Raw genomic sequence first — 23441 nt, 5'->3', positions numbered from 1 at the left:
CAGATGCCTCCTGCACACTCCCCACTGGGGATGTGCCTGCAGCCAAGGAACATGCCCTTGACCGGAATCGAACCTGGGACCTTTCTATCCACTGAGCCAAACCGGTTTCGGCTCTGGCATCTTTTTTCCAAAGTCTTTCCCGGGTGACCGACGGGAGAAAATGGAAAAACAATATTTGAACACAGCCCTGTTTTCCACGGGGCTTTGAGAAAATCCCCACCTTGTGCTCTCCTCGTCTATCTCTGGCCGATAAGACGGCTCATAAAGCCGGGGCCCCCGCCACGTCCAGGATTCCCACGGACTCACCATGATCAGGGCCCTGCTGCTGTCGGCACTGGTGGCTGGAGGTAAGCCCGGCCACCCAGAGGCACTCTCCCAGCCCCCTGGCGGGCCTGGGGCCGGCACTCCCCTGCCCACACTGGGCTCGGGCCTCTGGTTGTAAGAAAGCCGGAGTGACAATCCCAAGACATGCAGCCACGGGCAGGACTCGATGGCCTCTGGGGACCCCCCTAGAACAGGGTTTTCTCTTTGGAGTCGGGGACAGCAGCAAGTGTAGGTGAGACTATTGGGGTCACAGCTCCGTGGACTCACAACCCTTTCTCTCTGCACAGCTCTCAGCTGTGGGCTCCCCACGTACCTGCCCCAGCTGTCCAGGGTGGTCGGCGGTGAAGATGTGAGGCCCAACAGCTGGCCCTGGCAGGTGAGTCGCCGCACTCCACTTCTTCCCCCACCTCACCCCACCCACCCCACCCCCCCCCACCCCCGTGCCCTCCGCCGCGGGGTCTGTTGCCCTGGCAACAACGAGAAAATTCACCAATAGAATTCATGTCTGTGGCCTTGGCCGACCTTGGAGGGAGGAGGAAGGGGTACCTTCTCCAGCTCCACTAAGGAGCCGCCCCATCCAACTACCCATACATGTGTGTGTCCATACGCACATGTAGTGTGGGGACAGGAGTGTGCACATATGCGTGTGCAGGGTGGTCATAGAGGTTTCCTGGAGAGGATAACCTTTTTTAAAAAAATATTTTTTTATTGATTAAAGACAGGAAGGAGGAGGAGAGAGAGAGAAAAACATCAATGATGAGAGAGGATCACTGATCGGCTGCCTTCTGCACGTCCCCCACTGGGGATCGAACCCACAACCCGAGCATGTGCCCTTGACTGGAATTGAACCCAGGACCCTCCAGTCTGCAGGCTGGCGTTCTATCTATGGAGCCAAACCAGCTAGGACCGGAGAGGATAACCTTGACCACACACCTCTAGGAAGTGAAGGAGACAACTATGCTAATACCGGGGAGAAGAATATTCCAGGCAGGAGGAACAGCAGGTGCAAAGGCCCTGGGGCAGAGTGGGCTCGATGTATTTTCCCACGCCCCAGAGGTCGGTGTGGCTGGAGCAGAGGGGAGAGGGAGCCATGAGGTGAGGGCGGTCATGTAGAGCTTTGTAGGCCTTTGTACAGATCTGGACTTTACACTGGAGGGTCTGGGCAAAGAAGAAACATGGATATGGTGTGTTCATTTTGTTTTTTAATGTTGCATTAAAATGTGATTGATCCCGATTCCCGAGCTTCTTGGTGCCCCTTACACTTCGCACCTGAGATGCGTGCCTGGCTCACCCGGTCCTCGCCCTGCTCTCGAGGTCAGGGGTTGAGGCCCAGTTCTCTCGGCTACCGGAGCGCCCATGCTTCTCCCCAGGTCTCCCTGCAGTTCAGCTACAATGGCCAGTGGCGCCACACCTGCGGAGGGACCCTGGTGGCCCAAAACTGGGTCCTGACGGCCGCCCACTGCATCAGGTAAGTGGTTCCCAGACACCCAGCGGCTCACCCCCAGCCAGCACCCATCTCCGAGAGTTCAGCCCCAACGCCCGGAATTCCCTATACAAAGGAGCCTTGCAAACAGCCTCTTGCCTGGCTGAGGAACAAGTTTTTGTCGATCTCTGGTTTGGTCTGCTGGGCAACTGATGGATCAATAGGTGACATAGACTGAGTGCCCTGTGCAGGACACTGAGCAGGAATGTTGGGGGGAAGGAGGGACTCATTTCCTGCCCTCCTGGGGTACTTAGTGCGGCCTCCAGATCTGGAATGGGGTTCCCTTGAACAATTTGAATGACTTCTCGAAGCCTCAAAACCACCTACAAAAAAATGCCAATAACAGAATGTCATTTGGTGTTAAAGGCCTGGCACTTAGCCCTGGCTGGTTTGGCTCAGTGGCTAGAGTGTTGGCCTGCAGACTCAAGGGTTCCAGGTTCGATTCCGGTCAAGGGCGTGTACCTTGGATGCAGGTACCTACCCAGTAGTGGGTGTGCAGGAGGCAGCTGATTGAAGTTTCTCATAGATGTTTCTAACTCTCTATCCCTCTCCCTTCCTCTCTGTAAAAAATCAATAAAATATATTTTTTAAAATAAGTGGAGACCTGGCACTTAGTAAGTGCTCAGTGAACTGTTCCCATTACAAAGGCCCACAGGAAAGAGGTTCCGGGAGATTCCTTGTTCACCCGTCTTTTCTCCTCCTCAGACCCCTGCTGACCTCACCAGCTGGTGCTCAGCGGCATTGGCCTTGGGTTGATATAGCTCTCTCCTTGCCTGGAGGGTCCCTTCTCCTCACCGAATTGCTAAGCTTTTTGAGGGAGGGGGAGGGAATACTAGAGGCCTGAGAGTCAGGCCTGAGAGTCCTGGCTTCCAGTTCTGGACTCTCACTAATTACCTGTCAAACCCTGGACCAGGCACTCCTCTCCGAGCCCCAGTTTCCCCATCTGAAAAGGAGAGGTTTGGGAGATTCAACTGAAAAAATGCCCTTGAGGGCAAACGGCCCTGTGTTCTCTATGCCCATCTCATTCCCCCTGTAGTAACATAGAGTTTACATTCCTATAGCTTTTATTTTACATTATAGCTTATCGTTGGTATAGTTTAGTTATAATGCTTATATAGGTATAGTCATTAGGTTACACTATAACTAACCAACGGCACCAGGGAAGAAAAATTCCCAAGAGCCAACTAGTGGCATCCTTGAGCCCATCCCAGCATTATCCAAAGCCAGGCTTCTGGGGACTGTGCATGGAAGTATTGGGGTGTCTCTGCCCATGGGGGAGGAGGGGACGGGAGAGGGCATGGGGAAAGGACCAGACAGCCAGGAGCTGACCCTCTCCGCTCGCTCCCTTCTCCCAGCTCCTCCAGGACCTACCGCGTGGTGGTGGGCCGCCACAGCCTCTCTGTGGACGAGCGTGGCTCCCTGGCCGTCAAGGTCTCCAAGATCATGGTGCACAAGGACTGGAACTCCAGCCAGCTCTCCAAAGGGTACCGTACCCCCTGTCCTGGCGCACTTGGGGGCGGGGGCAGCGGGGGCACAGACAGGAGGGTGTCTCCCAGAAGGCACCCCTTCCTTTGCTCCTTCGGTGGCGGGGGCGGGGAGGGGGGGGGAGGAAGCTCTGACCTTTATATGACCTTTAGAAGTAGAGCCAGCCCCAAAGATGCCTGGGGTGAGGGCATGAACTGGGGGAGGGAGAAGCCATGACTGTCAGGGCCCCCGGGGGCTCCTGCCAGGGAAGCCAGCAGATGTCCCATCCACCCGGGCACTCACTGACAAGGTATCGATCCCACGCCAATCCCTGGGGACACGGGGACGGGTCTGCAGGCTCCATGACTGCTCAGTGGAGTAGGACACAGTATCTCCTGCCTTCCCCCACCCTGTACCCCTCCGTACAGGCCTTTTACACTTTCAAAGAGACCCCTGGAGCCTGCGAAGCAGCCCGGGGGTCATGACACAGGCAGATGACAAGGGTCTCTGAGCTCTCACAGCCACAGTCATAGTCCCCCTCTCCTCTCAGATGATCAGTGCTGTCCTCTGCCCACCCCCGCTGCACCAGGGCTAAAGGCAGCTGCTCCCCAGCCCCGCCCAGCCCTGGCAGAAGGCAGCCTCCGTCAGGCTGGCCCGGGGCGGGGGGGCAGGGAGGGTGGAGGGGGGTAGAGAGCTCACTGGTCCAGCAAGGGCCAGACCAGAACCGGAATGAGCATGGGCACAGTCTGCCCTCCCTTTACGCTCTCCCTCTCCTCCGACCAGGAACGACATTGCCATGCTCAAGCTGGCCAGCGCCGTCCCCCTGAGTGACAAGATCCAGCTGGCCTGCCTCCCGCCCGCCGGCAAAGTCCTCCCCAACAACTACGCCTGCTACGTCACAGGCTGGGGGAGGCTGCAGAGTAAGTGGGGGCGGGAGCCCAGGGTTGGGAGGCAGGGAGGCAGTGTCCCCCTTGTCCGACCAGGGGCACTCCGCACACTCTCACCGCAGGGTGTCCGAGAGAAACGCTGGCTGCCGGACAGGATAGCACAGATTGATAAGCAGTGGGGTGCCTGGGTTCGAATCCCAGCTCCTCCACTTGCTAGCTCTGTGACCTTGGGTACATGACTTGGGTACTAAGCCTCTCCGTACCACGGTTTCCTCATCTGTAAAATGGGAACACTAGCAGCACCCACATCACAGGGACTTGGGAACACAGGGACTGACGGAGGTAATCCATGGGAAGCACCTAGGACAGTGTTTGGCGCATAGTAGGTGCTGTGTGACAGCTGTCACTGTCGCTATGACAGAAGGAGGGTACTAGTGACCACATGACGTCTGGCTAAGAAGTTTCCGGACTCCAGAACAGCATCCACTCTGTGACCTCGGGCTTCACAAAGGTCCCTGGACCCTCATTACCCACTCCACACACCAGACTTACCTGTCCACGGGCCACCTGACTTCCCTGCTCAGACCTGGCTTCCTGTGAGTCTCCTTTTGACATAAACTCCAAGGTCAGGACCCCAGTGATGGTAGGCCCCAAGTCCCAGAGGGCCTGCCTGTCCCGTGTCATGTCACCAGAGGTCTGGAAGCCCGTGCGGGTGCCGTCCCTTTCATAGTGACGGAAACCCATCAGTGTAAGTGAGGTGTTTTTCCAGAGGTACATCCACACACGTGCACTCAGATAAATTACTACCGCCCTCCGGACGGGCGTGTGTGCAAAAGCAAGGGCGCGTGGAAACTCCGCAGAAGGGAGAAGCAGGGGAGGCGTCACAAGCACGGCCTCTTGCTCATTTACCCAGAAAGCCCCGGGGCAGAATGCAAGAGCCAAGGTCCACATGCTTGGCCCTCGGTCCCAGCTCAGTGGGTGAGCTCTGGGCAAGCTACTTTGCAGCCTCCATGTCCTCATCTGGCAAAACGGAAATACAGTTGGCAAGATTAAGAGAGGTGACAGTGCTTTGCACATTGTAAGACATTACACAGGTTAATGATTTATTTCAAGTGGTCTTGGGCAAGCTGCTTAACTTCTCTCAGCTTCAAGATCCCATCTGTCTTACAGGAAAATTTACTGGGAGGTTTAGCATGTTTTGAAAAGCCTAATAAAGCACAGGCGTAGAATTATAATACTGTGAATCCTTGCCATAAGTAGCAGCAATCATAGTAATGGAGGTGATGGTGACAGTGTCATTAGGGGCCATTAGGAAAGCTCTACCTTAACCACATTAGAATAGTTTTCCCAATTGGGGCTCAGAATGCCAGGAGGCTCATTGCTATTTTTAAGGTAAGTGATAGAAGCCCATGAAAATAGCCAGTCGTGCCAAAACCGGTTTGGCTCAGTGGATAGAGCATTGGCCTATGGACTGAAAGGTCCCGGGTTCGATTCCGCTCAAGGGCATGTACCTTGGTTGCATGCACATCGCCAGTAGGGGGTGTGCAGGAGGCACTGATCGATGTCTCTCTCTCATTGATGTTTCTAATTCTCTATCCCTCTCCTTTCCTCTCTGAAAAAAAAAAAAAAAAATCAATATATTTTAAAAAGAAAGCCAGTCTCAACCAAGGGCAGAGACATGGCCAGGCTTCAGGGACAGGATAGAATCAGGGGCTGGAAGACTAAAAAAACTCCAGAAACCCTCTCTCAAAATGTCTTTCTTGGTAGATCCACTTCGTTCCTCTCTCCCTCGAAGAAAACAGCAGCCACTGCCAACAGCTCCCAGGTTTACCACCTCTCTGCCTGGGATTGCTGAGTTCTAATCCCAAATTCCCAGGGAAGGAGCTCATTGGCTGAGGCGGAGTCAGCTGTTCGCCCCTGAACCAATCATCCATGGCCAGAACACTAACCAATCAACTGTGAGGACACTGGACAAACATGGCTGCTCCCCTTGCAGCCATGGATGGATGGGAAGTCAGAATGACCAGAAAAAAAAAGGGGGGGGGGGGGAGACGGGCTGGGCAGAAACCCAGCAGGCGCCTACTGCTTCCTTAATTCTCAGGAGTCCCTTTGTCCCTGTAACGCCTTCTCTCTTCTCTTGTCTCGTCAGCCAACGGGGCCGCTCCTGACATCCTGCAGCAGGGAAAGCTGCTGGTTGTGGACTACGCCACGTGCTCCCGCCCTGACTGGTGGGGCAGCTCCGTGAAGACCAACATGGTCTGTGCTGGCGGCGATGGCATAATCTCCAGCTGCAACGTGAGTACAGAAAGTGGGGCGCGGCCCCTCCACAATGAAATGGGGCTGGGGGGTGGGGAGAGGCTCTCGGGGGTCCTAAAATCTGTCCCCTGCCTGAAGCACCAGAAACAGCTCCAGACTTCTCAGTCCCTGACCTTTGTCCTTGTCGTCTCCAGAAAAGATGGTTGAGTTCCTTGTTTCCCCTCTCGCTGCTGGGAAGTCCTTCCTTGGGTCTCACTGGGGTCTCTCATCTCCATCATCTCTCTTAGTCTCTCTCCTGTGTCGGAAGGGAGCCAAAGGGGTGTGTGCTCTGGGTCAGGGCCTCTCTAAGGTGACTTTGGATTTATCTGTTGAATTAATTGCACTCATGGCCCAGTTTGTCCCCTTAGGGTAGCTGCCACCGAGCCTTCCTAGAGACAGTGTCCTAACCGAAAGGAGTTGCTATGGGGTGGGCCTTGTATCAGAGGGAGGGCAGAGCAAGGAGCCTCACAGGTCCTGACAATCACACTGTGCCCTCCACGCTGCCCCCACGCAGGCCAGCCCCCCGCGAGGTCCCTCATCCTGGGTGGAGGAGGCCGGTGGTGGCTGAGCGCCCGCCATTCTAACTGCGGGTCGCAGTCTCTGCTCCTTCACTTGCTGCCCGTACAGCCTCAGGCAAGTCCCCACGTCTGGGGGCCCCAGTATTCCTGTCAGTGAAATGGGAATACTAACGCCCACCATGTAGGTTCCGGTGAGGATCCGGGAGATGAGGAGTAGGAAGTGCATGGCTCAGGTCCAGGCACCCAGAAAGGATAAATGTTCGTTCTTGTTGGTATTATGAGGCCGCCTTAAGCTGTGACCACAGGGGCTGGTCCGGGACCACGGGACCACGGCTACTTGTGGCGGGAACAATAAACATTCTGCAAGTGTGGCAGCCCCTCCCGCTCCCAGCACCCGCCCCAGCTCCAGGCCCTCCTGACAGAGCCCCGCCTTCCCCAGGGAGACTCCGGGGGACCCCTGAACTGCCAGAAGGCCAACGGCCAGTGGGAGGTGCACGGCGTGGTCAGCTTCGGGTCCTCCCTCGGCTGCAACTACTACCACAAGCCCTCCGTCTTCACCCGCGTCTCCAACTACATCGACTGGATCCAAGCGGTAAGAACCGGCCGCGCCTCGGGCCCCAGGGGCCTGCCCTCCTGACCTGGCTCTATCTGGGGTTTGAGAACCCCCTCCTTCCTCCTGAGAGCCAGGCCGGAGCCCCTACAGGAGGCTGCAGACCTGGGCAACCCCTGAGGGGCCCCCTGCGGGCCCCACAATTTCTGAGTGGGTGACGTGGAGTGAAAATGCACGTAGCGATGGAAAACCAAGGACAGTCCTCAGGCACTCAGCGTGGGAGCCTTAGGGTTAGTGGGGTGTTCTGTGTTGGCTTGGGGTGTTCTGTGTTGGCTTATCTGTGTGTAAGCCCAGACCCCACCTGCCAATGCTATCAGCGTGTTTACCTGCAAAGGCCAGAGCCTGATAGGCTGAGACCCGTCATCGTCATGGAGACTACTCCCCCAAAAGGGCCCCCTAGCTTCATGCATCCTCAGTGCAGGCGGTAGTGCCAACCATCTCACTCTGCTGGGACCAGAGGAACTGGGATGCGGGACTTTCCATTTTACATGGGAATGGGCCAGACAAATGGGACTCTGCCTCCTGGCGGCTCAAACCAGGGCCTCATAAGCTTCCACACCAGCTCAATCCCTAATTTATTAAAGAACATGCATCTTCTATAACCATAAAAGGGTAATATGTTAATTTTACCGGACATCCTTCCGGATGGCCTTCTGGAGGAAGCCGGGGCTGTGAGGAAGCCTGGGGGGGAAGGAAGGTGCCAGAGGGGGAAGGAAGGCCTACTCTTGCACGAATTTTGTGCATCAGGCCTCTAGTCTACCATAATGGCCATAAAAAAGTATCCTTTAAAAGACTGGCACCAATCTTGGAAGAAGCAGGGCTTACAATCGGCAGCAGGTATAAACAGCCCCAAAGGGAAGAGTCATCACAAGAAAGGCGGGCCTGGCCGGTTTGTTCAGTGGTTAGAGCGTCAGCCCTCAGACTGAAGGGTCTTGGGTTGGATTCTGGTCAAGGGCACATACCTCCATTTCAGGTTCAATCCCCGGCACTGGTCAGGGTGAGTGCAGGAAGCAGCCGATCGATGTGTCTCTCTCACATCTATATTTCTCTTTCTCTTCCTCCCCTTCTCTTCAACTCTCCCTAAAAGTAATGGGGGGGGGGGGAATCCTTGGGTGAGGATTACAAAACAAAAAAAGGAAAAAAAGGTGGCCTGGGAGGAGGCATTGTGCCTAGTGATGGCTGCTACGAGGAAAGAAGACACTCTGTGTTGATTAGGGGCCCTTTTACCCACCTTCTGGCATCACCCTGCCTCAGTGTGCTCTTCTGTGAAATGGAACAGGAACCAGGACTCCTCCGTGGGTTTCAAAGCCAGAGCAAGTGGGAGCTGGATGTGTGTGGCCAAGCCCCACAGACGGGAAGGCTGGCATCCGATTTCATTATTTTCACTTTCAAAAACTATTCAACCGACTCCAAGTGACACTGTTAGAAAACCAAACACGAAGCCGCAGCGAGAGCATGTGGTCACCAGGGGAAAGCTGCACCACCAGACAGGCCCCGTCAAAACAAGCAGGTGGCTGCCTCCCCGTCTCCCGTTCACACTCGCCGGCTCCCTGCTCGTCCGTCTGCCGCCGGCTCCGCTTTGCCAACGGGTGTCACAGACACCAGGGATTCCCGGCAAGTTTCTCGGAGAAAAGCGTAACGTCAAGGACAGAGCGGCTATTCGCGGGGAGGGCTTTGTTTTCGTGTTGCGTTGTGCTGGGTAAACTGGGGGAAAGCCACGACTCTATTTGGCAGAGGAAAATGGGAGTCTGGCTGTGACAGCATCACCAGCATTTCAAAGGAGCTGGCCCCCAGACCAGCTGGACGGAAGGATGCTCAGAGGACTTTTCCCAGACGCATCCCAGGACCTTTCCCAGCCCCGGCTGCCGCGTGAGTCACCGGGCAGCTGGTCCTGGCAGCACCTCGAGGGCCCAGAGCAGAGGCCAAGGGCAGCTCCTGCGTTTCTGTCCCGGCATCAGCTGTTCCCGGGGACAGACACGAGCCCCACGGAGGAGGCCGCAGCCGAAGGCACAGCCAGATGTCAGAGGGGACCCACGGAAAAGGAAGCCTTTGGAGGCAGCGAGGGCCTGGGTTCACGGGACAGTGGCCAGCAGCCACATCCGCCTGTCCCGGGTTCCAGGAGTGGCGGAACCCCGCTCCCAGCTGTCCCCCGGTGGAGGCTGCACGGCAGCTGCAGAAGCGGGGGAAGCCTCACAGTCGTCACAGCCCGGCGATGCGACAGGTGTCACCCACAGGCTCTGGGGAGCACCAGCCCTGACAAACCCAGACGGGTGCCCGGGGCAGGAGGTCGCCATGGAAAGGCAAGAGCCGGAGCGTGACAGGAGACAGGTGGCCCAGGGCGGTCACCTTTTCAACTAACGTTCACTGAACAACAGCAACACACGCATCTTCAGCATTCACCACTTCATTTTTATTTTAGAACGTAGTTACACATCCTCTTTTCAAAAACATTAAAAGAATATAGTATATCAAGTAAAAAAATACACCAAAAAAAGGGGGCGGGGGGAGAAGCACATGTCCCCCTTGTCTCGCATCTCCAATTCCATCCCCGCCCCAGAGACCATCATTGCGAACAGTGCTGTCTTTTGGACTAGAGGCCCAGTGCACAGATCCGTGCACATTGAAAGTAAATTAATTAGGAGGTGGCCAGCGGGGCGGAACTGGGCAAGACGGGCAGGAAGTGCCCTGGAGCCAACCTCCCTCGGTCCCTCCCCGGCCGGCTGCACCTGAGGCAGCGTTGGGGCTGAGGCTTCTGCTGAGTGAGCAGGCTCCCTCTGGCAGGTGGGGGTCCCTCGGCCTGGCTTGCAGGGACCAGGCTGAAACCGGCAGGCTGACATCCCCCGAGGGGTCCCTGATGTGAGCGGGCACTATGCAAAGGTGCTGTCACTTGGCAGCTCCTGTGTTGAGGACCTGCCCCCTGGTGGTCAGTGGGCATCATAGCTACCAGCGGTTGCCCGGTCACTTAGGCTTTTATATATATATAGATAAACACACTGTCTTCTAACCAAAAGTAGGCTTTTCCTCTTCATACTGCTCTGCAACTTACCAGTTTTTTCACTTTGCACCGTACCACATTTGCACGTGAGCACATATATTTATGACATCTTCTTGAACAGCTTGCATGATATCCCGTGGTGTGAATACAATGAACAAAGCTTCCCCCTGCTTTCTGGTTCCCACCCCCACATGGCCGCCAGGGACATCCAGGGCATGCATTCCTGCACACGGGTTGAGCATGTGCTATAGCCATCCAGCAGCACCCCTGGGTCATGGGTGCGTGTGAACATGTTTCAGAGAAAGCTGCTAAACCGCCTCGCAAAACAGGCTGCAGCAGCGCTCTGCAGACAGCGGTGCCTGCTAACAAGTCCAGGGCTCTCGAACCCTTTGCGAGACACCTGGAGTCGAGAAGCGTATCATCTGTAGGAGTGCTCACGCGGGCCGGTGGGAAGCTGTGATACTCCTCGGGCCAGGCGAGCTGCTCCGCCCCCGGCCGCCTCTGGGTGACCTCACAGCGCGGAGCAGGAGGAGAAAGCTGGCCAGCGCACTGCCACCGCAGCTCTCTGCTCTGCGGGGTTAACCTGCCTGTTCTCTTGGCGTGTCCCGCAGGTGATGGAGAAGAACTAACCACCGGAAGCTCCCAGCACTTGGACAGGCCACAGAGGGAAAGAATAAAGTGACAACAACATGAATCACACCTGAGTGAGAGTCTTATTTGCAAACCATCCTCACAGCCAAGGATCTAAAAGCATGAAAGAGGCCAGATCAGGATCATTAAAAAAAAAAGCCTCAGGGTTGGGGCCTTCTCTGGGGTGGCCGATCATGTCCCCGCCCCCAGCATGGCCGCCCTGCAGTGCCAGGCCCTCCGGCCAGGAAGGCACCTGGAGCACAGGCTGGACTCAGAGGACCCAGGCGGCGAGGCTTCTCTGCTGGTTAACAGGGTTCCCCTGGACAAGCCACCTGACCTCCCTGAGCACGTGGTTCCCACCCCAGTCACCTCCTGGGATGAGGTGAGGGTGGGGTTCAAATGAAATGTTTTGAAAAAACCAAGTCTCCTTTAAAAGGAAGGACAAATGGTTGAACCAAAGTGAGGGGGCAAATAGGCACGAGAGAGTCCATATACACCTGAGGTTTGTTTTGTTAAGAATATTGCAATGCAGGAAAAATTAATAATTTTTAAGACTTCATTTACCATTCACAGATGGGCCCTAGCCAGTTTGGCTCAGTGGATAAAGCATTGGGTTCGATTCCAGTCAAGGGCATATGCATGAGTTGTGGGCTAGATGCCCAGTAGGGGGTTGTGCAGGAGGCATTCCCTCAATGATTCTCATCATTGATGTTTCCAGCTCTTCCTCTCTCAAATCAATAAAAATATTTTAAAATAATAATAAAATTAAAAAAAAAAAAAAAAAAAAAGATTCACAGATGGCAGCTGTTCAGACCCCAGTAGTCCCAACCTCGCTGATCTAAGAGATGCTGGTTTGTGTGTCGCTAAGACATTCCCCAGGTCAGTGGTTCTCAAGTGGGAGCTCCCCGGGGGACATCTGGCGAGGTCTGGAGGCATTTCTGGTTGGCACTGTTCAGAGAGAGATGCGATGGGCAGTCGGGGCAAATGTTACCGCAGGCATCTCGTGGGCAGACGCCAGGGACGCTGCTAACCATCCTACAATGCACAGGACATCACCCCGCCCCCAGCAGAGGATCAGGCCCGGTCGCTAGCCAGGCAGGCAGCCAGCCCCCCGGGGGGGTGGGGGGGGGCGGGTGTCACACGCTGTCCATGGCATTCTTCTGCTCCCTCCCTCCATCATCGGTTGGTTGCTTATCTCCAACTTGGAAGCTGCTAAGAGCCTGTCTGCCACCAGCTGAGAAAGAGCAGACACCCAATGGCTACAAAATCCCTCCACAGGGGCAGCCGGAGTCGAAGGCAAGCCCAGGCCGCAGAGCAGGGAGGCGGGGGGGTGAAAGGTCAGGCAGGGTCGGCGGCCCTGGCGTCATGAAGTTTTAAAGAAGAGTTTTTTCCGGAGGAAATTAAAACAGCCAGGGATCTGCTTGTAAGTCCCTTTCTCCGACACGGCGTTAGCGACCTGTGAAAACACGACCACGAGGAGCTCTGTGAGTTCTCGCTGTCCAACCAGGAATCCCTCCCGTGTCTGGAGCTCCAGGGGGCGGGGGAATGTCTCCGAAGGAAGCGCTTTGAAACGGCTCAGCCGCTCAGCCGCAGCCTCCTCGGGCGCCGGGGGTGGTTCAAGAACAAGCATCTCAACCACAAATTCAAAAAAACTCAGAATTCGAAATTTCCAAATTCAAAACTTAGCCAAGTTCACCTGCTGGTGGCACGTGGGGCCCTGCACCTGGCTTTTCTTCTCCACGCTGCTCAGCAAAGCGGAGCCAGAGGCTGCGCAGAAGACAGGAGGTCCCTGCCCAGGCACCCCCCTCCCGGCACAGGCACCTGGGACCCTGGGAGGGAGCCACTGCTCTGATGGGACCTCGCTGGGCGAGGCTGGGCCCCTCAGGACGTCCTCCCTGCCCTCTTGCTGGGGCCTCATCCTAAAGTCATGACTCTGGAGCACATGTGTCAAATACAAGGCCCACGGGCCAAATCCGTCCCGCCAGGCCTTGCAATGTGGCCCGCACCGCGCTGTCATCACTGCACTCCGCTGCATTTCCATCACAATGACAGTTTATGACTGTTCAGTAAACCATTCGGCCTGCGATTTAGGCTGGATTTTAGATTTTGGCCCCTTCTCTGATTGAGTTCGACACCCCTACTCTGGAGGGTCAAGAGCATAGGACCCTGCAGTGGGGCAAAGGGTGCAGGGACAGCCCTGCGACCTGCCTTCGGGATGCCACGCTCTGTCCACTGAGCCAGCCAGCCCCGGTGCTGAGGACCGGCTCTGTCAGGGGAGAGGGGAGCGGAAGGTGTCAGCCTGGGGACCTCCGAGAAGCCGAGGAGGATGTGGCCCTTGGCCTAAGGGTAAGGTGGCCAGACGTCCCGCTTTTGGCGGGACAGTCACGATTTTTAACAATTTGTCCCTCGTCCCGCGGCGTTTTAAAAAAAAGTCCCGATTTTTGGAAAGATTCTTTTGAATCTTTTGGACTTTTTTAAAACGCTGCGGTTACACGGGACAAGTTGTTAAAAATCGGGACTGTCCCGCCAAAAGCGGGACGTCTGGTCGCCTTACCTAAGGGGCCAGTGTCACCACAGGCAGTGACATCTCACGTTAGAGTGGTGAAAGCACTGTCACATGGCAGGCCAAGGTGTGGTCGAGGACGGGATTTTGCATCTTTCACCTTTATTCTACGTGCACCCCCACCACCCGCCCTCTCCTCTCCTTCCCAGAAACCGGGCTCACCCGGAGCAGGAGGCTCTGCAGGTCGTCCGAGGGAGCCCACTGCTCCAGAACATCATCCAGGGTCTCAATGTACCAGGAGCCGCTCTTGGTGTCCCTCCAGGAGACAAAGCCTTGGGGAGGAGAAAGGCCGGGCATTGCTGGAGCCGCCCCACCCCAGGCATGCAGGCGGAGTCGCTCCCCCACCTCCCCCCGACTCTGACCCATTCCCGCATTCAGCAAGAGTGGCCCACCGTTCTGCGCCCTGCCCCACTGCCATCTTATTCCATCCTCACCACCACCTCCTGATGCCGGCTGATTCCAGCTCTCCAACAAGGACACCGAGGCTCAGAGGAGGCAAGTGACTCCTCCGAGCGACCAGAAAGGAAGGATATGAACTCCTGCCCCCCCTCCCCCCACCCCGCCATGTGCCAGGCACTGCGCTCAGCGATGTGCCGGTCGCCTCGAGAATCCCCGTGACAAGCAGGATCATCAGTCCCACTTTAAAGATGGGGAAACTGAGGCAAGGCCAGGGTGCGGTGAGGGGCACAAGCCCCAGGGCGCATTCCTCCATAAATTTTGTATCCTCGCCTGCCTGGACCGGAGGCTCAGAGGGGTGAAGTCACTTGCTCAGGGCCACACAGGTGGCCAGAGGTCACCGAGACTCAGGCCCAGGCGTTTGCTTCCACAGCTGCTTCTGGGATAGATGGGGGACCCCGGGCGGAGGCACTCACCTGGGAAGGTGGAGTAAGACACAAAGATGTCGCTCGGTGTGGGCAAACTGGACACGGCGTCCGGCTGGTCGTAGCCGCCGGGGGGCTCCTGGAACGGGCGGGCGTCTGGCTCGGGGTTCCCGCCAGGGACCCTGTCCTCTCGGGAAGCAGAGACCACCTCAAACCCTTGGTCTTTCTTCTCTGCAGGAGCGAAGCCAGACAGCATTCGTCACTGACACACGGACCACAGCACGAGGCCCACGTCGCCTGTCCCAGCCCCAGGCCCGTCCCATCGGAAACCAAAACAGAAGCTTTACTTTTGTCTATGACAAGGCTTTTACACATTAGGTAAGTAAAAATCTGGGGGCAGAAGGTGGAAAGATGCAGAACTTTAAAAACAGCTGTAAAAAAGATACAAGGTAGGCGCCCAAAAGAATTCGAAACAGGTGTCCGAAGGAAAACGTGCACCCAAGGGTCACAGCAGGCAAAGATGGATGACTAAGAACGGCCCAAGGAGACAGAGGTGGTCAGAGGGGCTGCTGTGACAATAGGATCCGAGAAGGGGCTCTGGGGGGAAACGCGTGGGTCGAACAGGAGATGCCGGCCGGCCGGCCGTGTGTATTCACGTGTCATCCTCATTCTACAAATTGGACGCGAAAGCCTAGCCTCCGGGTTATGCCCTGTGTGCACAACTTTGTTCTGAAGGAGGCTCGATCAAATCTCCCTCACAGGTACTTACTTGTATGTGGTTCTATTTCAAACTCAGAACTCCCAGGAGGCGGGACTAACCCCTTCCCCCTAGTAGGGGTGTCGAACTCAATCAGAGAAGGGGCCAAAATCTAAAATCCAGCCTAAATCGCGGGCCGAATGGTTTACTGAACAGTCATAAACTGTCATTGTGATGGAAACGCAGCGGAGTGCAGTGATGACAGCGCGGTGCGGGCCACATTGCAAGGCCTGGCGGGACGGATTTGGCCCGCGGGCCTTGTGTTTGACACATGTGCCCTAAAGCAAGGACATTCCGTGGTGAGAGGAGCTGGGGGCTGAGCAAAACTTTCCCAGTACATCCGCATCACCACCCTCTGATTCCAGAACTTTCTCATCCCTCCACAAGCACTGCAGCACGCTGCGCCTCCGTCCACCACGGGCATCGCCACGCGTGTCACCGGCACCGTGCTACTTACCAAGCCTCCACACCAGTTACCCACTTGGACACGGTTTCCGCCCTGGTTCCCGCTGCACTGCCCCTCCGTGAAGAGTGTTAGGGGATTTTTAAATGGTTTTACACTGCAACAACAGTGAACTCTAAAATAGCAACCAGAATCCAGGACAGACTTCCAGCTGCGTATCAAAAGGACACCCCGCCAGACCCACCCAGACGGAGACATGTCTGTTTCCGTGCACAGCTGACAGGCGCCCCCATGTGGCCACAGCGGTAACCACAGGCTCCTGTGGGGGCTCTGCAGGGACCAGGACTCCAAAGGCAGCTGGATTCCAGCGCCAGAACCTTGCTCTTCCCAGCGAGTCGTTTGGGTTTGTTTTTTCATGGCGGGGGTCTACATTATTTCAAAATTCGCTCGCAGATATTTTTATTCTATTTTAATTTTAAATAATTAGAAGCTACATGAGATGCAACCAAACTGTGAGCTGTGTGCCAGGGGAGGACCTGGCTGCAGGGCAGACAGGCCGGCCCCTGTCCGGGGAGAGCTGACCAGGGCATGAGGCTGTCTCAACCCCTCAAGAAGGTGCTGTGACAGGGAGGGACAGGAGCAGCGGGAGCACAAGAGCCAGCTAACCCTGAGGTTGGAGAAAGCAGGTGTTTATAGACTTCCTGGAGGCAGTGACAGTGAGTTTTAACCAAAGAATGTCCTAAGGAGACAGAGGTGGGCAGAGGGACTGCCTGTGACAATTGGACCCAAGAGGGGTTTGGGGGGGAAAGGATGGATGGTCAAGAGTTGGCCAGGAGATAAGGCAGAGGATGGCAAAAGGGAAGGCCGAAGCCTGTGGCATCCCGGGAAGGTTGAGCGGCGCTAGGCAAGCACAGCATGCCGGGCTGGGGAAGGCAAAGTGGCCGGGGCCAGATCATCCAGGGCCCTGTAGGCCCCACTAAGAGTCCAAAGATCCTCTACTGAGGATGGGTGTTGGGGCGGCACAGAGCTGAGGGGCGGGCACAGAGCTGGAGGGCGGGCACAGAGCTGGGGGGCGGGCACAGAGCTGGAGGGCGGGCACAGAGCTGAGGGGCGGGCACAGAGCTGGGGGGCGGGCACAGAGCTGAGGGGCGGGCACAGAGCTGGGGGGCGGGCACAGAGCTGGGGGGCGGGCACAGAGATGGAGGGCGGGCACAGAGCTGGGGGGCGGGCACAGAGCTGGGGGGCGGGCACAGAGCTGGGGGGCGGGCACAGAGATGGAAAAAGGGGTAACTTTCCCAGAAAGCTGGCCTCTCTTTCTCGGGGGAAGGGGGAAGGAGACCTGGTTGAAGGAGCTCAGGACAATGACAACAAGGAAAATGAAGGAGTTTTTCCTTTTCCTTTTGTTTTTAATCCTCACTCGAGGGCATGTTTAAGAAAAGGAGAATAGTCAGAGAGAGAAACATCAATGTGAGAGAGAAACATCGATTGGTTGCCTTCCATGCATGCCCCGACCAAGGATTGAATCCAAAACCTAGGTACATGCCCTGACAGGGAATCAAACCTGCAACCTTTTTTTTATATATATCTATATATATATATAGATATATATTTTATTGATTTTTTACAGAGAGGAAGGGAGAGGGAGATAGAGAGCTAGAAACGTCAATGAGAGAGAAACATTGACCAGCTGCCTCCTGCACACCCCCCACAGGGGATGTGCCCACAACCAAAGTACATGCCCTTGACCAGAATCGAACCCGGGACCTCTCAGTCCACAGACCGACGGTCTACCGCTGAGCCAAACCTGCAACCTTGTCCTAGCCGGTATGGCTCTGTGGATAGAGTGTGGGCCTGCGGACTGAAGGGTCCCAGGTTGATTCTGGCCAAGGCCACATGCCTGGGTGGCAGTCTCCATCCCCAGTAGGGGGCGTGCAGGAAGCAGCCAATCAATGATTCTCTCTCATCATTGTATGTTTCTATTTTCCTATCCCTCTCCCTTCCTCTCTAAAATCAATAAAAATATATTTTAAAAATAAAACCCTCAACCTTCCAGACTACAGGATGACACTCCAACCCACTGAGCCACACGGGCTAGGGCTGAAGGAATTTTTCTTTCTCCTCCACTTTGTTTATTTTTGTCAAGTCTCCGGCGTTGAAGGTGCCAGAGCTGCAGGAACCTCTGCACTGAGACCTCGAAAGACTGGACAGAGCTGACACCGACTCTAGCCAGATGCAGGTGCTGCCACTGGAACAACAGCGACCATGTCTGGGGCCCTCTGCCCGCCTGCAGAGACCCCCTGGCTATCGTGAGGGGTGGACGGAGCAGGAGGCAGGCGGCGGCTCCTTCCCCACCAGCTCCTTCCTCAGGGAGGCTGAGGGCCTGCTTACCTCCCCCGCAGGCCTGGATGAAGAACAGCTTGGGCTTCCCTCCCAGGCTGGGGCAGCGAGTGCCGTTGAAGAGGTTCACGATTTTCTCCACGGACACCGCAGACCCGTCTGTGCCGTAAACAGCCCCCGGGAACTGGAGGTGGCTGGCCTAAAAGACCAAGGACCCCGGTCACAAAACCAAGAAGCCGGGGCGGACTCCGACAGCCGGCCGCGAAGCCGAGGCCCCTACCTGGCGGCCGTGAGAGAGGATGACCACCACGCAGCAGTCCAGGGTCCCGTGGTCCCGCTGCGCCAGCTCCTCCAGAGCCCGGAGCATTCGCTGCAGAGAGAAGGGCGCAGATGAGCCAGACACCAGCGGATCAGGTCCCCACCCTGGGCTCCTGGGCAGAGCACCTTCCCTGCTGCCAGGGCCAACATGGGAATAATGACACTCGTAGCAGTCACAGCAGCCGCCATTCTTGGGGCAAAGGTGCTGTGCTGGGTACTGTTCACTTAATCCTCACAGCGACTCCAGGAGGTGAATCCTGTTCCTGCTGTCTAGACCAGTGGTCAGCAAACTGCAGCTCGCGAGCCTCATGCGGCTCGAGAGCCACAGTTTGCCTCTCTTGTTAACTAATGAGTTTGCCGACCACTGGTCTAGACTATGAAACTGAGGCTTGAGAGTCACCCGCAGGCACCGGGAGGGCCAGTCCTCCACCCAGGGCTCTCTGAGTCTGCAGCTTAAATTAGAAACCACTGGGCAACACTGCCCCTCTTGGTCCTACAGAGAACTTGGGGAGTCCCCTGCATTCAGGGTCTCTCGCGAGGAGCCCACCCCGCCTCGCCCGCTTCTCCGCAAGGACAGAGGCCGTACATACCTGCGCGGTCAGGTCGCTCTCCACCTCCACCGCGAAGTGCAGCAAGCGGAAGCGTCTCTGCAGCTTCTCGCAGTCCACGTGGGAGCCGGTGCGGGTGCTGAGCCCCGACTTATGGCAGAAGTTCACGTTGTTGATAATGAGGCAGTAGCCACAGGGGTCTGCATTCAGGATGTACGCCTGCCAAGCACAGGGACCCATGTAAACTGGGGGTCTCACTGCACTCAGCAGGCAGGAAGGCGGGAAGGCAGGTCCTGGCTTTCAGTGGGGTGGTGGGCAATCGGGAGCAGTGAGACAGGAAAGGGGTCTGCCCTGCCTCTGAAGGAACAGCGGGGTCTACGCCCAGCATCACAGGGCTCAGCAAACAGATTGCAAAGAAGACTGAGGGGAGCAGTGGGTGCAATGTTCAAATAGCTCAAACTGGGGGAGATCAGTTCCCACTACCTTGCTCAGGAGCTGCTAGCTTAGAAATCCAACACCACAGACACACACCCCCAAAGGCCCTTTCAGACTGCCCAGTGCAGGAGAGCACTCAGAAACATGTAGGTGACTCTGAGCATGCACCTCGAAGCATTGACACCACTTCCTCCCCAGGCTCAGCATTTCCCCTGTAATCCTCTCTCCCATCAGCCTGTTCACTATGTTTATGGTATGTAAGACTCTTCATGCTTATATATTTCGTCCTAGAAACATATAAGGTATCCCAGCACAGAGGCCAGAGCTGGCATCCAGCAGTCACACAATAAACGCTGTGAATGAGCGAGTGAGTGACTGGGTCTGCGGTGGATGCCACAGCCAATTCTGACCCCCTGACTTCACAGACGAGGAAAGGGCTGGGTGGGCCAACCTGCTCCAGAAAGAGCTGAGCCAGAGTCAGGAAGCTGTAGGGGCCTGGGACCGGGACCCTCTCTCCAGCTGGGATGGGTCCCCTGAGCTCCCGACACAGCTGCAGGGAAGGGCCTGGGGAGTAAGGAGCAAGAGGGCCCAAAGCCAATGCAATTGGCCCCAAATCACATGAATGCTCACCAAATCAGGGTTTCCCCTCTGTCTCTCATGAGCACCTGGAGAGAGACACAAAGAGGGAAAACGTGAATGCCAGGGTCCAACAGGGAAAGGAGAAGGGACTCTGGAGCTGAAGAATACAATGAATAAAATAAAGTAAATGCAACAGAGAACATCAGTCTCAGACTTGATCAGATAGAAGAAAGAATCTGTGAAGCAGAAGACGAGTCATTTGAAAATACCCATACATGCTTTTCAGGGGAGAGGCTCCCAAAATTAAATCTTCGGTCAGCTTACCAGAATATCCCACCCATCCCCTATGAGTATTCAGAGAGGCAAAACCAAAATTAAATTCTGAATTTGAGCCTGCCTGGCCGCACCAATGGTCACGCCCACCTCTCTCAGTACTCGTGGATCTCACTGAATCCTCCAGCACCAATGTCCACTGGCCTGGGCACACCTGGTCTGAGAACCTGTGGATAGAGCTTCTCTGGCCCCAACACTGCTGGAGGGAGTCTACCTGGGGCCGGCTTCGACGGGTCCTGCTTCACCGCTCTTAGCTCCTCTGGTCTGACCGCCACAGGCTTGAGGTGCAGGTGTCTGATGGCTTCCGGGTCCCGCCTTGCTGTTTGGCTACTCGTTCTCAGCAACGAAGCCAGGCTATGCTGGCCTGTGTCCTCTAAGCAGGAGATGAACAGAGGAAGGGCCCGACTCCCCCGAGTCTCCAGATCTGTGACCAGCTGCCTGGCCTGATCACGCCGAGACCCAGAGCCTGCCCTCTGTTTGGAAAGAAACACATGGCACTAGTTATTACTCTCACACTTTTCTGTGACTCTCATCTTGGCCCCCTACTTCCCAGGTAGCATAAATCTGTAAACAATCAGCCCTATGGGCAAAAAACGGAGCCTGCCTTTCCTTATCTATTCATCCAGTATTTTGGAGGCATCTACTATGTACCCGGTGCTGTGCTAAGTGCTGAAAATACAGCAGGGAACCATCTCAGTCCTCGAGGAGCAAACATGGAGTGGGGACTGCACACAGATAAATCAATAATGACACAGCAAAGAGAGATGTGCCCCCAGGAAAGCACAAGGGACTCGGAGAGTACAGAGCAACCAACTCAGTCCTCAATGGTCAGGAAGACTTCCCCCCTCTGTGCCAACCTTTTGGACCTCACAGACCACCCCAGACCACTGGTTGGTGTCTGCTGGCCTGGAGAATATTAGGATGTGAATAGCAGGATGTAATGATGGCAGCAGAGGCAGGAGTGATGTGGCCACAAGCCAAGGAATGCTGGCAGCCTCTCGAAGGAATGGATTCTCCCCTGTGCCTCCAGAAGGAAGTAGCCCAGCTGATGACACCTTTATTTTAACCACTTAGGACTCACTTTGGATCCCTGACCAACAGAAAGGTAAGAAAATAAATATGTGTTGCCTTAAAAAAATAAAATAAAGGAAGTGTGAAATAGAAATTGTAATTCGGGATGGGAAACAGCAGTGAGGGATGAGGCATTTGTGTGGTCATGCCACGGAAGCTGTGAGAAGCCACTGAAGAGTTTCCAGAAGGGAGTGACAGCATCAGATCTGCCTTTTAGAAAATTCACCCTGGAGGCAGGGAGGACCATGGAGGGAGGGAGCCACAGCCAGGTCGGCTGGTGGCAAAGATGGTGCAGCTGGAAAAGAGAAGTGAGAGGACAGAACACAGAAATAAGGAAGGAGAAGGGACAGGATCTGGCCATTGATTGGGTGGACGGTGAAGATGGAGAAATGGGTAAGGCTGACAGTGTGGGGATGGAGAGGCAGGGCACTGAGACAGGGAGTTGGGTGGGAGCAAGAAGATACTGGCTATCTGCTGGTTATCCTGAGACCCAGCACTAGGCAAGTTCCCAGGATCCACTGGAATAAGATACCACCCTATCCTCAAGTTCTTTCAGCAGCACTGTCCAAGACAGTGGTCGGCAAACTCATTAGTCAACAGAGCAAATATCAACAGTATAACGATTGAAATTTCTTTTGGAAACCAAATTTTTTAAACATAAACTTCTTCTAATGCCACCTCTTCAAAATATCATAGACTCGCCCAGGTCGTGGTATTTTGTGGAAGAGCCACACTCAAGGGACCAAAGAGCCACATGGGCTCGAGAGCCGCAGTTTGCCGACCACTGGTCCAAGGGAACCTTTTGAGATCATGGAAATGTCCTTTATCTGCGCTGTCCAATATGGCAGCTAAGAAAGTGCTTTTAGTTTTTATGTATGTATGTATGTATGTACTTATTTATTTAAGAAAGTGCTTTTAAAGAGAATCTCCCATATCTGTCCTTATTATTCCCTCCATTACCTGCATAAGGCCATTCATCTCCAAAACCCCTCTCAAAACATAAACTTCACACACGAGGGGCTGGCCATGGAGGACAGGGCACAGCCAACTACAACAGGTGCCCCTATTCTGTGGCTGTCACTCTGCTGTTCACAACCGTTATCTCCTTTAGCCCTCAGGGCAGCACTGATGTTGTCCCCATTTCACAGCCCAGGAAACTGGCGCAGAGAGGGTGCCTTGCCCAAGGGCAGGGTGCCAGGCCATCTGTGCCCCGGGTGGATGCTGTGGACCTCCATGCTGCAGGAGGGGAACAAGCATGCCTCCTGCTGGCAAAAGCACCGCACTGCCGCTGATGTGCAGAGCCATGTCTGGGACTGTGCAGTTGGGCTGGGCAATGCCGGGGGCTCGCTGCCGTGGAGAAAAACGAGGTTCCCACAACGGTTTCCTAAAGGGGGTGGGGTACTGGTGGGCACAGAGGGGGGATCGCGGGCATTGAGTTACGCTGTGGCTCCAGCAACCCTCTCGGCGCGGCCTCGCCCTCCCCGTCGTCAGTGACTGAAGTCCGCGCGCGGCCCAGGAAGTGGGGGGTACGGGTGGGAGGGGGATGGGGGGAGAGACGGGGCGCACCTGGATGTCCTCGATCATGTCGGGCTGGAAGAGCTCGCAGGTCAGCAGAGCGTCCCAGAGGTTGGCCACCTGCAGCTCGCTGACCAGCTGCACCCGGCACCGCCGCAGCACCTGCCGGTCAGCGTCGTCCATGGCGAGCAGACAGCCAGGACCCCGCCGCAGCCGTCAGCTTCCGGCCTCGCCGCCGCGCCCCGCCCCCTTCCCAGGGCCCGCCCGAGGCCCCGCCCACCCCCGAGGGCCCGTCCCCAAAGCCCCGCCCCAATGCCCCGCCCCCTCTCCAGGACCCGCCCCCAGGCCCGGCCGCCTTCAGGCTCCGCCTCCGGCCCCGCCCCGCCCCGCCCCGGGATACATCCCCGGGCCCAGCACGCACGCGCGGCGCTGCGGCTGGCCCCGGGCCTGCATTCACACCGCTGGCTTTTCCAGAGGCGGAGAGGCGCTCATTGCTGGTCACTGCTGTGCCAGGAGCCACGTCTGTCCCTACAGGCCCCTCCTCTGCCCCCCCCC

At 56.1% G+C, this 23441-nt stretch overlaps 2 protein-coding genes and 1 long non-coding RNA gene across 4 annotated transcripts; 2 read left to right on the top strand and 1 right to left on the bottom strand.

Annotated features, from left to right (window-relative positions):
- Positions 1-216: 216 nt before the first annotated feature.
- Positions 217-11270, top strand: LOC118724636 (chymotrypsin-like elastase family member 2A). The gene is made up of 8 exons (XM_036448175.1): positions 217-347; positions 612-700; positions 1695-1792; positions 3163-3291; positions 4055-4191; positions 6308-6453; positions 7411-7563; positions 11188-11270. Exons 1-8 carry the CDS (start codon positions 308-310, stop codon positions 11203-11205), a joined length of 810 nt encoding a protein of 269 aa, XP_036304068.1. The 5' UTR covers positions 217-307; the 3' UTR covers positions 11206-11270.
- Positions 9429-10699, top strand: LOC118724640. The gene is made up of 2 exons (XR_004989661.2): positions 9429-10182; positions 10566-10699. It is a non-coding gene; the product is annotated as an uncharacterized LOC118724640 (long non-coding RNA).
- An 875-nt stretch (positions 11271-12145) lies between the features above and the next one.
- On the bottom strand, positions 12146-23143 carry CASP9 (caspase 9). Of its 2 annotated transcripts, none has more exons than XM_036448173.2 (9): positions 22938-23143; positions 20407-20773; positions 20019-20053; positions 18996-19172; positions 18368-18457; positions 18139-18286; positions 14642-14821; positions 13932-14041; positions 12146-12662 (listed from the first exon to the last, which is right to left on the bottom strand). In XM_036448173.2, exons 1-9 carry the CDS (start codon positions 23067-23069, stop codon positions 12570-12572), a joined length of 1332 nt encoding a protein of 443 aa, XP_036304066.1. In that variant the 5' UTR covers positions 23070-23143; the 3' UTR covers positions 12146-12569. The 2 variants fall into 2 exon arrangements, with proteins under 2 accessions (XP_036304066.1, XP_045441141.1); XM_045585185.1 differs by having other exon boundaries at positions 20515-20773.
- Positions 23144-23441: the final 298 nt, after the last annotated feature.

This window comes from Pipistrellus kuhlii, unplaced genomic scaffold (assembly GCF_014108245.1).
Source record: "Pipistrellus kuhlii isolate mPipKuh1 unplaced genomic scaffold, mPipKuh1.p scaffold_m20_p_2, whole genome shotgun sequence".
NCBI classification, from domain to species: Eukaryota; Metazoa; Chordata; class Mammalia; order Chiroptera; family Vespertilionidae; genus Pipistrellus; species Pipistrellus kuhlii.
This window is presented reverse-complemented; position numbering and strand designations above follow the sequence as displayed.